Here is a 17,321-nt window from a genome sequence, read left to right as displayed (position 1 = left end):
CTTTACAAAATCCAAAACTGCTTTCACGCAGGTGTACAATAATTTCAGATAGCTGCTTTATGGCTGCTGAAGAGGGGCATCTGCTGGTTCCATAACATGTGCCGCCTCTTCCATGCCAACTCAGAATGACCTTGCCACTGAGACCCAGTTGTGAACCTTCGGGGAACTGGCTTTCGGCCTATAGGCCCAGTGCGCAAATCTGTCCCCGGCTGTTGTGCCTCATTTACTTGCTCCTGAAAATAGGGTAAATAGCAAAAAGTTAACACATTCATCTTAATATGTTGTTTTCATTAAGGATACAGTTGTTGCCTTTAGAAGAAGACATGGTTACTGATTTGGGGTACAAACCTCATTTTTCTAGCATTTGAGTCTGTCAATAAATATTTTGTATATAATCCATCCCAATCCTAAGCAAAAATGGAGTGATGTATGTACCCTGATTTTTATTTTTATATCAAAATTAAGCCAGGATGTGGCAAAACGTTAAATTATTAGTTGATAGGATATAGTTTTGTGTTTGTTTGAGTGTGTGGGAAGCTAGGAGCAACTTCAGCTAACAAACTTTATAAATTGTTAGTCAACCCTTCCTTATGTATATAAACTGTTTTCCTTTGGTACAGTCTGTAACTTTACAATTTAAACTCTAACTTCCCTACTGCAGTCAGGGAATGGTGCCTGTTAAGTCTGAATGAAAATACTCCTCTTCTAGTTCTAGTGCATCCTTAAAAAATAGTCTGTAACTCCAGTGGTACTCTTCTTAAAAGAATTATCCCATGACATTAGAAAGACCAAGACCTTTAAATCCAGGGAGACCCAAAGTTGTCTTGACGCTTATAATAGAGAAGATCACATGGAACGTGTCAAATCAAAAAGTTTAAATAAAATAAACTTTATAGATCTTATGGCTTATATTTTTCCTTTATGGAAAGTTTAGGTTCTTCAGATGTTGATGGTACCATCAGAGAAGTGCTGGAACTGCTTTCAGGCCTGTTCCTACTCACTTTGAACCCTGGCTGTGAATTTTTTTGTTAGTTGATTGCACTTGTAGTCCTTCTCTTTCCTTAAAATAAAGGTGGTGTTTTGGCTTTTTTAATCTTAAGGGATGGGGGAGGGGGATAGTTGTTCTCATGGCATTTGACTTCACAGCAACTGGAGGTGAATGGCTTGTGCCTAATTTGCAACTCTAGAGGTTGGACTGGGGGAGGGTGTTACATTTATTGCAGCTATTTAGACTTTGAGTGGAAACAGTTTTTTCCTTCTTGTGTCCTAAGAATGTTTGGAGTTTGCTGAGAGAGTAAAATATTCTTCGGACTTGAGATGTATGTAGAATGGATGGGTGATTTTGCAAATTTGACTGATTATTTGTGCTTTTGGAGGTGAACCAAAAAAATTTTCTACAATTAGACTGTCCATAACAAGTTGATATTGTTGTTTTTGTAAACATCAGGTATCAACAAATCTTCTCTCTTCTTATGATAGCTGCTTTACAAGGCTTAAAGGTCATTAGAAACATCAATGTGAAATTTAGTCTCTTAAAACCAAATGTTTAATGCAGCCTTCTTTGGAGGTTATGTTCTTTAAAATCATGATGCTTCAGCAAGTGCTGGTCTTCTACCATATAGAAATGGCCAGAAATGCTAGGGAAAGGAGGAAAGTAGCACACATTAAAAATTCTTATTTTTTCTGCTAATGTTGTTTAGTTGCTCATCTTTGTATTTTAGTGTAAATCTTAAAATTCCTTATGCTCGCACATGTGAATACTGAAGTGTCAAGTTACTCTTGAATGTCTTGTTTGGTTTTTTTTGGTATATCTTATTTATGAGAGTGAGAAGCTAAATTTTATATTGGCAGTGTTTTTTGTCTTAGGATGCTTGTGGGGAAAGTTAAACTCTGCTGCTTCAGACTCATGCAGGAATTTGCTTTTTCTTACTTATGCCCACCCACAGAAGCATTCTGTTACTGGATTCTTCTTGTGATCCCAGGTTACAAAAAAGTTAAGACTTTATTATCGTATGTGGGGGTGGCTTTTAGTTGTTGAACTTTTTGGTCTTGTATTTTGGGCAGCATGTTGCATTCTTTAGGACCACACAGCTTTTCTTCCTAAAACATTGGCATCTTGGATTATAGAAGCTATAAAATGTCAAGTAGACACAAACAGTGGAAAACAAAAATATTTTCACCAGCTGTTTTTTCTTTAAAAGCATCTTAAAACCATGTACAGTAGACTTGCGAAATAGCATAAAATTTATAATTTGTTTTGATATAAATACACTATCCCACAGAAATTTGTGTAATTTTGCAAGTGTACTATTTAAATCAAAGGTCCAGTTTTACTAACTATGAATACATTTATATATGACTATTGAAAGGTAGGGGATAAGCATCTATTGCTAATGTTGCAGTTTGAGTCACATTTTACAAGCTTATTATAAGTGTCAAGTTATTCTTTTTGCGAGGTTTCTGCATTAAACAAATTGTTTTGTTCATGAGATCACATTTGATAAGTTTCTTCTTTGTTTTTTTTTTTTTATTTAATCTCAGAATTTGGTAGGCACACTGAAAATGCTCAAAACAGTTGATTTCCTGGCTTTAAAAAGTAATGTTTTGAGGTGTAATAGTGGCCTGAAATTCAGACTAAGGTAATTAATAGACTGAATTTCATCATTATGAATACCGGTTTTGTCTTTGCATATTTTTTAGTAGATTTGTCATTCAAGTGTTTTGATATTTAAGATGAACAATTTTGGTGGGTGGTTTCAATGCAACATTGGAGGGTGAAAACGGTGCAAAATTCCCAGAATATACAGGAGTATTTCTAGGGACACATCAGCTGGAAGTAACAGAGGAGGAGAAGGACCTGGGAGTATTGGTTGATCACAGGATGACTTTGAGCCGCCAATGTGATATGGCCGTTAGAAAAGCTAATGCAGTTTTAAGATGCATCAGGTGAGGTATTTCCAGCAAAGATAAGGAGGTGTTAGTACCGTTATACAAGGCACTGGTGAGACCTCATCTGGAATACTGTGTGCAGTTCTGGTCTCCTATGTTTAAGAAGGATGAATTCAAACTGGAACAGGTTCAGAGACGGGCTACTAGGATGATCTGAGGAATGGAAAACCTGTCTTATGAAAGGAGACTCAAAGAGCTTGGCTTGTTTAGCCAACCAAAAGAAGGTTGAGGGGGGATATGATTGTTCTTTATAAATATATCAGAGGGATAAATATTAGGGAGGGAGAGGAATTATTTAAGCTTAGTACCAATGTGGACACAAGAACAAATGGATATAAACTGGACACTAGGAAGATTAGCCTTGAAATTAGATGAAGGTTTCTAACCATTAGAGGAGTGACATTCTGGAACAGCCTTCCAAGGGGAGTAGTGGGAGCAAAAGACATATCTGGCTTTAAGACTAAGCTTGATAAGTTTATGGAGGGGATGGTATGATGGGGATGGCCTAATTTTGGCGATTAATTTGGCAATTGATCTTTGATTATCAGCAGGTAAGTATGCCCAGTGGTCTGTGGTGGGATGTTAGATGGGATGGGATCTGAGTTACTACCGAGAATTCTTTCCTGGGTGCTGGCTGGTGAGTCTTGTCCACATGCTCAGGGTTTAACTGATTGCCATATTTGGGGTCGGGAAGGAATTTTCCTCCAGAGCAGATTGGCAGAGGCCCTGGAGGTTTTTCACCTTCCTCTGCAGCATGCGGCAGGGGTCACTTGCTGGAGGATTCTCTGCACCTTGAGGTCTTTAAACCACAATCTGAGGACTTCAGTAACTCAGACATAGGTTAGGGGTTTGTTATTGAAGTGGATGGGTGAGATTCTGTGGCCTGCATTGTGCAGGAGGTCAGACTAGATGATCATAATGGTCCCTTCTGACCTTAAGTCTGAGTCTATAAAGATACTTTTATTGAATTATTCGCTTGTAAAACCACACTGCACCTTACAAACACAGAATCAAGGAAGAACAAGACGCACAATATTGAGTATATGGCTAGTGGTCAACATGCAGGAGTCACTGGACTGAGAGAGAGGATACCTTGACAGTAGTGCATGCTAATGTCTTGTATAATATTACCCTGCAACTGAAGATGGGAGAGTGACTGCACTATCCTGGAACTAAGATTGGGCCAAATATACGTGAAAATTGTAATGTGTATAATTAAAAACAGATTGAGACGTGAAGTTGCACTCTGTGATTTTATGAAAGTATGCTCATGAGTGTGAATATAATGTAATTAAAATATGCTTCATGCAAAAGGTCTCTTGTAAGGCATAATTACAAAGCTTATAATCTACTGAGTGTGGTCATCCTATTTGTATAAATGTATCACTCTTGTATCTGAAACTAGAAATATGAAATATAACTCTCAGGGCCTATTGTAATTACGCAAAGTGTGGGCCATTAATGGTGGTTTGGAATCTTGATGGCTCCCATCGACCAGGACAATTGACTGGACGGCTCTGTTTGCAGGAAGGCCTTCCTGTGAGTCAGGCTGGGAGGAATGAAGGCTTGAGGTCTTACAGTGACATGTGATCATGTCACCTGAACTGGAATCCATCTTTAACCTGGTGCTTTTCCATTGAGAAGGAGGGGTGGGAACCCAGAGGGACAAATTATTCTTGCCTTATGCAAAATATATATAAGTGGGTGGAACAGAACAAAGGGAGTGGCTATCATGAAAAATCCCCTAGCTACCACCTGAGCTGGAACAGGGGCTGTACCAGAGGAAGGGATTATGCCCAGACTAGGAAGGCGTCCAGTCTGTGAAAGACTGTGAAACATCTCTGAGGGTGAGATTTTTATCTGTATTCAGTTTTATTACTGTACTAGGCTTAGACTTGCATGTTTTTGTTTTATTTTGCTGGTAATTCATTTTGTTCTGTCTGTCACTACGTGGAACCACTTAAATCCTACTTTCTGTATTTAATAAAATCACTTTTTACTTATTAACCCAGAGTATGTATTAATACTTGGGGAGGGAGGGAGGCAAACAGCTGTGCATATCTATCAGTGTTATAGAGGGTGAACAATTTGAGTTAACCTATTTAAGCTTTATACAGGGTAAAACAAATTTATTTGGGGTTTGGACACCATTGGGAGTTGAGCATCTGAGTGTTAAAGACTGGAACACTTCTTAAGTTGCTTTCAGTTAAATCTGCAGCTTTGGTGCATGTGGTTCAGACCCTGGGTCGGTGTTGGAGCAGACGGGAGTGTCTGGCTGAACAAGACAGGGTGCTGGAGTCCCAAGCTGGCAGGGAAAGCAGGGGCAGAAGTAATCTTGGCACATCAGTTGGCAGCACCAATGGGGTTTCTGTGGTCCAACCCGTCACATGAGGTTTAAGCACAGGAAAAAGGTGAAATGAATTTTTGCTCATACAGTCAGATATTAATATATGTGAAAATTCTCTGAGAGCTGTACTAAATATTCAATTTCAATTAAAATAGCATGTGGTAGTAAAGATGCTGTTAATTAGCTATTGAAACTATAATGGGAAGTAAACTTGCCCTTTAAGTGCTCTTATGGAAACCCTTTTTCCTGGTTTGTAAACTTCCGTTTATCAGTATAAAATTAGTTCAGTTTACAACTTGTAGGTAAAGGGAAGATAGATAAGGTTGCTAGGGAAAAATGACTTGTTTAAACATTACCTATGTCAGGGTGGAATTGGCTGGCTTCCCAGTAGATGTTTGGGTTTTATCAGAGTTTCTGTGGAGGATTATGTGCTAAAGCTCCGAACTGAGAGTGGGTGGGTTGCAACCTGTTTTCACTTATGACTGTTTGAAACTTACGGGCTTAATTGTACCTCTTCTCCCATTTTGGGCATTGGGTCATGTTGTACTCAGTTTATTTTTTGGCATGCAAATTTTGAGACTAAAGTGGGTCCCTATGTGCAAATTTATATTGCAGGGATAATTTTGGTGCGACATCCTGTGGGCAGGAGGGTTTTGGCAACTGAGGAACTGATGTGCTTGCTGTGTGAGGGAACATGGACTCACTTAATTGCGGTGCAGACAAGGTGGTAGCATGTAAAGGACTGATGCCCCACCCCCATTCTGTTTTTTTTTTTTTTTTGGAGGCACTTAGTACTTCTTGGCTTTAGTACAGATGATAAAAACAGTCTTAATCAAACTTGGTCCATAACGTGCATATATAGTCAGCCAACATGTCATTAATGTCTCTTGCTCATCTGCTTTAGGGTTTTCTCGGGTGGTCAGAATCTGCAGGTTTTTATGAAAACTGTGACAAAATATCACTTTATATAAATATGGTGAGGGACAATCTCAATTTTCAGGGGGTTATTTTGTTGCCTGTATCATAAGAGCACCCTAGCCAAGGTTGAGTTTTCATTGTGCTAGATATTTATACAAACTTATGCAAATAATCCCTGCTTCAAAGAATTTAAAATCTAAATAGACATGACAGAGACAAGGGGGTGGGAGAAATGGTTACATTGCATTAGTTCAGTGTGGTTCTTTTTCCCTCTCATGTAGCTTTTTGTCAGTTTTGTGATTTTGTGTGTGTGTGTGTTGCGGCGGGGAGGGACTTTTAGGAAATGAGATGGAGAGGGAAGGCTGGAGGGGAAGAATTAATAGGAGCAAAGGAGAAGGGGAAAATGAAAGGAGCAGAGAGGGTGGGAAGAATGGTGATGAGTGTGGAAGGCAAGGAGAGTCAGGCTGGGCACATAGGTCCTGTGTGGGAGAGAGTGGGAGGAAGTCGGAGCAATCAGCTGATGACCTGAGTCTTGTTCGGAAGTCAGGCCATGTCTACACTACAGGAACTAAACCAGGATAGTTTCAGCACCGTAGCTATGCTTGCATAACCCTGTAGTGTACCTGCAGTATACAATGACAGAAGAGGGTTTTACTTCAGTCTAGGGATACTACCTCCTTCAGCCTATGGTACCCAAGTTGACAGAAGCATTCTTCCGTCCACCTATCTGCATCTACACTGGGAGTTAGGTTGGTATTGCTACGGCACTTGGGTGTGCTTGCCTTTTCCCCCACAATATTTCAACATTTTTAATGCAGATCAGGCCTCAGTCTGATATTACCAACATCCAAGAGATTATAGAGGTACAAGGGAAGCCCTAGCTGGACTGCTTCTCTCTCAGCCTGTGATTTTGCTGTTTAGAACCTTATTGTTAGAGGGTAGCAATCAGTGCTGGTTCCACCCTTAAAGCAGGTGCTTTTGCTTTTAACTTCTCCATGGATTTAAAATTGCCCAGTCTTCTAAGATGTGGATTTAATTATTAACTACTTTATTCAAGTTCAGTGGGGGTAACTTAAGGGTAGAATGGCATAATTTTTTCTGAATTTTGTTTTTAATTTGTAAGGCACAATATGCTTTCTTCATTGAGTTCTTTTATTTAACTAAGCAGGTTGTCCTTTTTTTAGCCTGCTACAGAGAGGAGATCCAAGCCAGCACTATGTTTGCCAATATTATTGCTGATTAACTCTGGTTCAGTGCTTAACCTCAGGAATGACACTTGGAATTCTCTAGTAAGCAATTCATTTAGAAACCAAACCTTTTTCCACTGAAGTTGATGATTGTGCCATTGGCTTCAGGGGAAGCATTGTGTAGCGTTCTGTTAAAGTTGGGGAGGGGAAGATGCTGTCTTCTGAGGACTGAAACTTGGTTCCTGTTGTGCCATGTCAAATTACATGAGTAAGCTTACCCGTTCACAAACATTGTCTTCTGCATTTTGCCATTATTAGTTGTCTCTGTTGGGGGAGCAACTTTCATAAGGAGGAAATTCTTGGTGGATGGTGTAGGTGAGATAGGGTACAGTATGAGTGTGTGTTTTGCAAAACAATATACATTTTTCCCCAAGTTGTCAGACAGTAAATTTTCTTTAAATTACAGTTTACAGTGATATAGCATGGTTTCTTTAAATTTCTTTCTTGTAATAGGTATATCTCCAATTATAAATATAAAAAAAATAAATACACATCTCCTAGAACTGGAAGGGACCTCGGAAGGTCATTGAATCCAGCCCCCTGCCTTCACTAGCAGGACCAAGTACTGATTTTTGCCCCAGATTCCCTCAAGGATTGAACTCTCAACCCTGGATTTAGCAGGCCAATGCTCAAACCACTGAGCTATCCCTCCCCTACTGAGCTATCCCACAAATGTAAAATCCATCTAACCTCATTTACATTTGGTAAAGAATTAAAATGTACAGTAAATCAATGCAGATATACATCTTAAGATCATATTGGACATTATTCCATTGGTAGTAACCTGACACAAAAATTCACACTATTTGTATCAGTAGATGTTTCTTTGAACTCTTCAACCAGAAATAATCTTCAAAATATTTCATTTTAGACAAACATCTTTACCAAAGGGGAGAGAAGTAAAAATGGAATACAAAAATCTTATTGGCTTGATTGAGCTAAAAGCTGAAGTTTGGTTTGATAAAATACCTTGTTTTTGTTGTTGTTCTGCAGGACCCTGCTTACTGGGTGAACATTCACCACCTCGAGTATACAGATGGGGGGATCCTGGACCCAGATGATGTGCTGGCAGACGTTGTGGAGGACAAAGATAAGGTAGATAAAAATAGAGTGGTGGTGGTGGTGGCTGCAGAGTTTGAATTACAATATTGTACTCTCCTGTGTACCTTCAATAACCTTATGTACTTGCTTGGTACTTGAGTACCAAGAATGTGGTATTCAGTACCCTTAAATCAAACACATCTGCCTAGACATGTTGCAACTATGTTCTTCATTCAGCACTACTGCAAAAGCAAAATGTATGACCAAAACAGCTGATATATTCACATAAGATTTAAAACTTAATCCTTTAATTCAAGACATTTTATGGTTCTCTTGTAGTTTTATGAAACGGGGGTGGTTTTTGATGAGGAGAGGATGTGAAGTGGGACCGCTTAAAACTTTGAACGGAGTGGAGATTGGGGATAATCTTGGAATGGCACAATATCTGAACGAATATTTTGCCTCGGTCTTCAATGAGGCTAATGAAGGGCTAAGGAATAGTGATACAGGGACCGATGGGAATGAGGATATGGGGGTAGACATTATGGTATCGGAGGTGAAAGCCAAACTTGAACAGCTTAACGGAAGTAAATCGGGGGGCCCGGATAATCTTCATCCTAGAATATTAAGGGAACTAGCGAGTGATATTGCTAGCCCGTTAGCGATGATTTTTAATAAATCTCTAAATTCGGGGATTGTACCGTTGGACTGGAGATTAGCTAATGTAGTTCCTATATTCAAGAAGGGGAAAAAAAGTGACCCGGGTAACTACAGGCCTGTTAGTTTAACATCTGTAGTATGCAAAGTCATGGAAAAAATTTTAAAAGAGAGAGTGGTTACGGAGCAGGAGGCCGATGGAAACTGGGATAGTTTACAGCACGGATTTACGAAAGGTAGATCGTGCCAAACCAACCTGATCTCCTTCTTTGAGAAAGTAACAGATTTTTTAGACAAGGGAAATGCAGTGGATCTAATATATCTAGATTTCAGTAAGGCGTTTGATACGGTACCGCATGAGGAATTACTGATTAAATTGGAAAGGATGGGGATTGAAATGAAAATCCAGAGGTGGATAAGGAGCTGGTTAAAGGGGAGACTGCAGAGGGTAGTATTGAAGGGGGAACTGTCAGGTTGGAGGGGGGTCACTAGTGGAGTTCCTCAAGGTTCGGTTTTGGGTCCAATTTTATTCAATCTATTTATTTATTGCTGACCTGGGAACCAAGAGTAGGAGTGGGCTGATAAAGTTTGCGGACGACACCAAGTTGGGAGGTATTGCCAATTCGGAAAAGGATCGGGATATCCTCCAGGGAGATTTGGATGACCTTGTAAGCTGGAGTATTAGTAACAGGATGAAATTCAATAGTGAGAAGTGTAAGGTTATGCATTTAGGGATGACTAACAAGAATTTTAGTTATAAGCTAGGGACGCACCAGTTGCAAGTAACGGAGGAGGAGAAGGACCTAGGAGTCCTGGTTGATCGTAGGATGACCATGAGCAGGCAATGTGATGTGGCCGTTAAGAAAGCAAATGCGGTATTGGGATGCATTAGGCGAGGTATTTCTAGTAGGGATAAGGAGGTGCTAGTCCCGTTATATAAGGCGTTGGTGAGACCTCATTTGGAGTATTGTGTGCAGTTTTGGTCTCCCATGTTTAAGAAGGATGAATTCAAACTGGAACAGGTACAAAGAAGGGCCACTAGAATGGTCCGAGGAATGGAAGGCCTGTCATATGAAAGGAGACTTGAGGAGCTCGGTTTGTTTTCCTTAACCAAAAGAAGGATAAGAGGAGATATGATTACACTCTTTAAATATATCAGAGGGATAAATACCAGGGAAGGAGAGGAATTACTTCAGCTCAGTGCTAATGTGGACACGAGGACAAACGGATATAAATTGTCAGTTAGGAAATTTAGGCTAGAAATTAGACGAAGGTTTCTAACTATCAGGGGAGTGCAATACTGGAACAGCCTACCGAGGGAAACAGTGGGGGCGAAGGACCTCCATGACTTTAAGACTAAGCTAGATAAGTTTATGGAGGAGATGGTATGATAGGATACCGGGCTTAGTCAATAGGTTAATTAAGTGCCACACTGGTAAATAGTACAATGGGTCAATGATATGTTATTCTTAACCTTTTTCCAGAGGGTATGGCTGGAGAGTCTTGCCCGCATGCTCGGGGTTCAGCTGACCGCCATATTTGGGGTCGGGAAGGAATTTTCCTCCAGGGTAGATTGGCTGTGGCCCTGGAGGTTTTTCGCCTTCCTCCGAAGCATGGGGCAGGGGTCGCTTGCTAATGGAGTGGGGAGATCGGCTAATGTGGCCTGCATCTTGCAGGAGGTCAGACTAGATGATCATATTGGTCCCTTCTAATCTATGATTCTATGATTCTATGAAGTTGGATGGGATATTAATTTTATCCCAGTAATATTTCTAACTTTTTTTTAAGTATCTCTAGAGGAAAGTTTGAGAACCACTGATAAGTCATGGATTAATGTAAAGAACTGCAGCAATTCTATTTTGTAATTCACATAGAATCAAAGTGCTTCAGAATGGAACTGAAAGTCTGGGCAGATCACACCCACTCCAGTACACTCTAGTGTGTGTTTTATATATTCCCAAAGGCCATGGGTGTCCAGCTTGGGAATTCCTGACTCAAGGTATTCTATATGTACATAGAAATAGCTCACCTAGTAATGCTGCTTAATTGCCCTGACAGAATAGTGTAGTTTAAGTGAATTCATCAATAAATTACTTGCAGTATGTAGTCTGAAGAGTGTAGTTCAGATCTGATTAACATTTCATTATTGTATTTGAATTAAAATCTGAGCCATAAGAGTATTCATGCCAAGAAAAAAATATTAAAGCAGATGTCCAAAAAACTGGTTGCTGTTTATATATTTTTGAAAATGTGAAATTTGTTTTCTTATCCTGCAGAAAAAGCCTTTTCAATGTAGAACTCTTAATCTCATAGAATAATCTTTTTCCTGACATCAGTAGCACCGATAATAATTACAGATTGATTCATAGATTGCTAAACTAATTTATATCTTGGAGATGTGTGAGAGAGAGAAAAAAAAATGAGATTAGTGCTTATTGAAAGAATAGTGCTTGACTGTTAGAGTTGACTTGCTGCTTGGAATAATTCCGACTTCAAAACAGTAGGTTGCTGTGTAACACTACAAAACATACTTTAATGTAGGATGACTAAAACTACATAATTTTAAAGCTCAGTATATACAGAGTGGCAGCAGCAAGGTCTTTGAAGGATTTCATGTCACATTAGCTGTATTTCACTAAATTAACAAATGCAAGAAAAAACAGTTCCACTGTGTGTAATTAAAGTTGACATTTCTAATACATTTTATAATCTAGCAGTGGTCTCTCTTGAATTGTACATTGTTGTGAGGTCTCATGAGGTTGCCACTGAGATCATGATGGGCCATCTTACTATGAAATCTTTGTTCAAAAAAAAAAAAACCCAACAAAAAACAATAGCTCATATTCGAAAGAGTTTCATATAGATATAATGGTAGGTGTTTGGATAACTCAGGAAATGGTTATGGAATTTAGACCCTTCACCTCTGTCACTTCGTTCTTTCTAAAAAGAACGAGGAGTAGTCATGGCACCTTAGAGACTAGCAAATTTATTTGCGCATAAGCTTTCATGGGCTAAAACCCACTACAGGTTTAGCCCACGAAAGCTTATGCCCAAATGAATTTGTTAGTCTCTAAGGTGCCACGAGTACTCTTAGTCTGTATCAGCAAAAAGAACAAACATGACAGGTTTCAGAGCGGTAGCCATCTTTGTTCTTTCTGTATCTGTGGTAGAAATAAGATTCAGAACAGAAAATGTTCCAGGACTTTTTAAAACACTTCAAAGAATGATGGGAGAATTATTGTATCTTATGCTCAAATAATTGTTTCCAAGCATTTGCGTATCATACTTGTCCTGGTTTTATGCACACACAAATACAAAGAGCAATGCAGCACCTAAATCCTTTAGTTTTCTTTCTGAATAATCATTAGTAACTTATTTTTAAATCTGATATTGCTCAGAAGCAACCAGCCGTGCTATTGAGCCCTGGGTCACAAAATTCTTAGGAACATTTTTGTATCAAACCAGGAACAACAGCTGGATGATGGTGGCATACATAAATTGCCAAGGAAAAACACAGCAATAATCTGAAGCACAAGGCCACTGGAATCCTTTATACTTGGAGAAATAGAACCTCTCTCTACCACAGCTTACATGGATGCCAGGCAAAACAAGAGTCAAGGTCAAATAGCTTAATTTTCAAATGCTACCAGCAGGGAAGTGGCAAGCTAAAATAGGATGCTTGATCTTTTGTCTTTGTGGCTTTCTCACTCATTTGTAACTTAAAACAGCAGGCTGGTATTTTGCTCTCAATTAATGGAATACATGAACATAGAAAATTGACATCTTCACTTTTTCTCTATTTGTACTGGTGTATACATTCTCTGAAATAACTTGGAAAAATAAGACTAGATAAAATATGTGTAATTCTAATTACAGTGTATTGGCTTCACAGACTAATATTAACTAGGTTCTTAAAGATGGAAACTGCAAAACCAGGAAGCATCCAGTTTTTCAAAAGCTAGTTTTTTATCAGTACCCCCTTATTCACCTTAAACGTCATAACATTTGAGTGTTACATGGATGCTCCTGTTAACTAATTAACATCCTGTTTCAGAATCCCAGAAATTTCCTACAGTTGGAGCACACAAGGATTTGTGGGGTGAGGGTCTTAGTCACCTAGTATGTAGACTGAGGTCTGTCCAAATGTCTGTCACAGATTTGTTTCTTATGTGAGGCCTAAAGGATTAAACTTCAGTTCTTCATTGAGTAATGGTTCCTTTGTTTCCCACCGTGGGTTTATGCATATGCCCAGTGCAAGGGAATTTGAAAGTAGCGTTTGTTGGTGTATGCCTTTGCCCTGGCTCTCCTCGTACTTCTGGCTGAGGGGATAAAAGGTAGGGTGAACTGACTGTTTCTCCAGTTACTTCTCATCACCGCATGGTCCAGGTTGGAACCGCCAGTGTCAGTAGCTTTGTCTTTATCCTACAAAGTAAGATTTAGATTTTGCTTTGTAAATAGTTTTAACAGCTTATATAGTTGAGTGTTTGGATTGTCTCTTTGGGAAACACTCTCCACTCCATCTCCCTGTATCACGTTCAGGTACCCGACTATGCCCAGGACTCCAAACTTCAAACCCTGTGCTTCTTGCCCACGATCCTTCTTGGTCAGTGATGACCACCAGTGCTGCCTGTACTGGCTTGGGGAAGCCCACATGGCGATGAGATGCAGTATCTGCTGATCATTCTCCAGCTGTACCTGAGAAGAGTGAGAACTTTGTCTCTGGAAACACCTCATTGAGAAGGCCATGAAGCCTCAATCAGACCCAGGCTAGGGAACCCTCCCTCTACATCTGCCTGATTCAGCAAGGAGACTGCCTGCCTGCAGCTGCGAAGTCGAACTCTGGTGTGGGACTGTCTACCCTCACAGGCCCACCAATAGAATTTTTGTTTTCTCATCCTGCTCCCAACTCTACTGCTGGTCCAGGCCACTTTTGAAAGGGCTAGACCGCAACATACCCAGTCTACTCCTATGGATAAAGAGGGCAAATGTCTGGACCTGTTGGGGAGAGAGTTTTTTGTCATTTAACCTCCAGTTTAGGGTAGCCAATTACGACTTCCTGAACTATGCCAAGTTTGCAAAGATTATAGCTCAGTGGTTTGAGCATTGGCCTGCTGAACCCAGGGTTGTGAGTTCAATCCTTGAGGGGGCCATTTAGGGATCTGGGACAAAAATCTGTCTGGTCCTGCTTTGAGCAGGGGGTTGGACTAGATGACCTCCTGAGGTCCCTTCCAACCCTGATATTCTATGATTACTGATAGGCATCTGCAACAGGACAGAGCTCCTTTCTAAACTTTGATAGATGAAGGCAAAGTAATAACCAAGACCACGCTCCAATCTGCAGTTGACAACTCTGATACCTCCTCTGGTGCAATGGGTACTGTTGCTGTTACGTGCAGGGAGTCGTGGTTCCATGCATCAGGGTTCCCTAGGGAGGCCCAGAATACCATTGAGGTCCTTCCCTTTGGTGAATTGCAGCTCTTCAACCAAAAGATGGACGAGTCCCTTCATACCCCAAAGGGGACCAATTGACACTACTTCCAATTTTTCCAGCTCTGGGTGTATAGTGCGCATGCATGCAACCCACAGTGGAATACAAATAGGGACTACACCTCTCGAAGAATGTTCCGTTGCAGATCAGTAATTTCCTCTTATCTAAAGTTCATTTTTTTTCTACCCTCTGGTTTATTATTCAAGATTTTTTTTGTACTCTTCCCACATCCTTTTTTTCAGAACTATTGCATAATTGAGACTTCCAGTGGTACTCCTGCACTTCATCCTGGTTTTGCAGATCTTCAAAATACCTCTGTGTAATCTTCAAGAGGGTGCTTTGCCATGTTTGTTTGTTCCTTTCCTTATAGAAATGATGTCATAAGGGGAGAGTGTTGTGAGTTCTGTCTGTTTAAGGAAGCCTATATTGAGTTTTTCCTTGGAAAGTTTGGTCCAGGTTCTAACTGGTACACAGCCAACATACAGTTTCACACTTTGGATTTGGAATCAGCTTGCAATGTCTTTCTGTGCTTGAGTGTAGAGAATTGGCTATCTTATTATTTGTTCATGGGGATCTTAAATGCTTAAAGGCTCAGTCTCTCTGAATGGACCTGTTCATATATATCAAGCATGTAGAACATCTGTTAAGGCTTACGGATACATCAAAGTGCATTTCAGGAGGTGCTCCTCAAACCTTGTGAAATCTTGAGCTTTGTACAAGGAGACTTGCCATTTGACTACTGGAAGTTTGCAATTACTTCACCAAATGCTACAATACTGACATTCTGTCCTTGGGTGATGCAGCATTTGGTCATTACATCTTCCCTCAATCTAAATTAAGGCAGGAAGGAAATTAGCATTAATTTTAATTTCCATTTTTACATCTCCTGTGGGGATTTGTGGCTTAGGATGTGAAGTTTTTTCCCTTTCTAGGAATTGTTTGGAAGCTATTTCCTATCAGTAATATCCAGACAAATGTACAAGAGGGAGAAAACTAGTTCCCTGGACTGTACTTTCTATTTCTCAAAATGAAGGGCATTCATTGATCTGGGAAGACTCTCTGTAAAATAAACGTTGTACATTTTAATTGTTAGTTTATTACGTTTTCTAGTAGTTGATGTAATTTCTACTTTGGAAGTCGCATTTTGGGATCAGAGTGCAGTGCTTCAGAAGTTCAGCATGTGAAGATCTGAACAGGGGCAGGAAAAGGGTGAAGGAATATGGAGCAACATAAGTGGCATTGATTTTTGATTGCATGAGCAAGTCTCCTCCTTGAGTAATATCTAGGGCGGGGAATGTCCTCAATGATAGAAAATAGTTTTCTCAGCTAAATATTTCCTATGTAAGAAAACACATTCTGTGTGTGCCTGTCTCTTTCTCTCTCAATGTGAAGACAATTAGAAGTTCAGATATAGCCACCACCACAGAGATTTCCTAATATAAGATGCAATAACTGTACTAAAGAATGAATAATAATCAGCAGAGGGCAAACTGGTGTGAATTATGTACCGTGTTCCTGTGTATGTCAGAAGACAATGGTGGTGAAATGTGTACGAAATATAAGGTGGCTTCTGTGCTTGAAGAAAATATGGAGGGCTTGAATGGTACTTGAAGTCTTGCAAACAAACCAGGGAGAGACAAAAGAGAATAATTATCATGAGAGACCAAGCAGATTGAGACCTTCAAAAGGGAGAATACTTACGTGGGGAAAAAATGAAGGCATGTTGAATCAAGAAAACAAGCAATGAAGGCATGTTACATGTGGGAAGAGCAGAGGAAAAATGTATATGTGCAGCCAATTAATCTTCATATCTATAGTAGGAGTGCTGACTTTGGCAAAATTGTGGCTTGGCTGAGAGTCCAAGTGAGTTCAGTAGCCCAACCAGTGATCAAAAGGCACTAAAAGGTAGCCATCAGAAAGAAAGGGAAGACAACAGTCCTAATTGGTAACTGAGAGGAATGGTAAAAGTAACATCCTTTGGCGATAAACTGAACATAGCCCTTATCTTAGCACCAACTCACAGGTAGAGCTGCTGCCTTTGGACCCCAGGTTCCCAACCAAAATTCTGATTTGCAGTAATAGGCATGACACAGAACTTTTGGTTAGTCTAATTCAGTTTTAGTATCTGGCAACTGCCAGTGTCAGAACTGGCTATATAATGTGTTTCTAAGAGGATAAATCACATTTTTTAATTGGATAAGAAACATAGTTCTAAAATGTTCTTGAAGTCTGTCTTGCACTATGTGTATTCATTGTCTTTTATTTGTTTACCTCACTTCCTAGGATTCATAGGTCTTTAGGGTCAGAAGGGATCTAGTCTGACTTCCTGTATAACAGAGGGCATAAAATTTCACCCACTTACTCCTTTACGGCGCTTGATAATTAAGTGCTTGTATAGGAGAGAGAATTCATTTTAGTTTTAAAATGAAGACCTAAATGTAGGGTATACCTCTAAATTCAGACAAATAACTTCTATCTACAAGCAAAATCATGTATTCAGTAATAATTTTATAAAAAGGAAAGTTTGCTATATTGCATGGACTAATGCCAGGGTTTTCCATGCTGATGAGCAGTGATTTTAATATAGTTATTAAATGGAAAGTGAATTACAAAGTTAAAACTCTAGAAAGGGCTTCTCTATCCCAGTGCACCAACAATGAATGTCTACACTAAA

General features: G+C 39.7%; 1 protein-coding gene across 6 annotated transcripts in view; it reads left to right on the top strand.

The window, feature by feature from the left end:
* Positions 1–17,321, top strand: part of PARD3B (par-3 family cell polarity regulator beta) — a 645,413-nt gene that overhangs the window by 49,391 nt on the left and 578,701 nt on the right. For all 6 annotated transcript variants that reach the window (XM_039494273.1, XM_039494274.1, XM_039494275.1 and 3 more), the window contains exon 2: positions 8,455–8,556. In XM_039494273.1, coding sequence (XP_039350207.1) covers positions 8,455–8,556 — 102 coding nt within the window. The remainder of the gene's footprint in view (positions 1–8,454; positions 8,557–17,321) is intronic.

The sequence above is a fragment of the Mauremys reevesii genome, linkage group 11, assembly GCF_016161935.1.
Source record: "Mauremys reevesii isolate NIE-2019 linkage group 11, ASM1616193v1, whole genome shotgun sequence".
NCBI classification, from domain to species: domain Eukaryota; kingdom Metazoa; phylum Chordata; order Testudines; family Geoemydidae; genus Mauremys; species Mauremys reevesii.
This window is presented reverse-complemented; position numbering and strand designations above follow the sequence as displayed.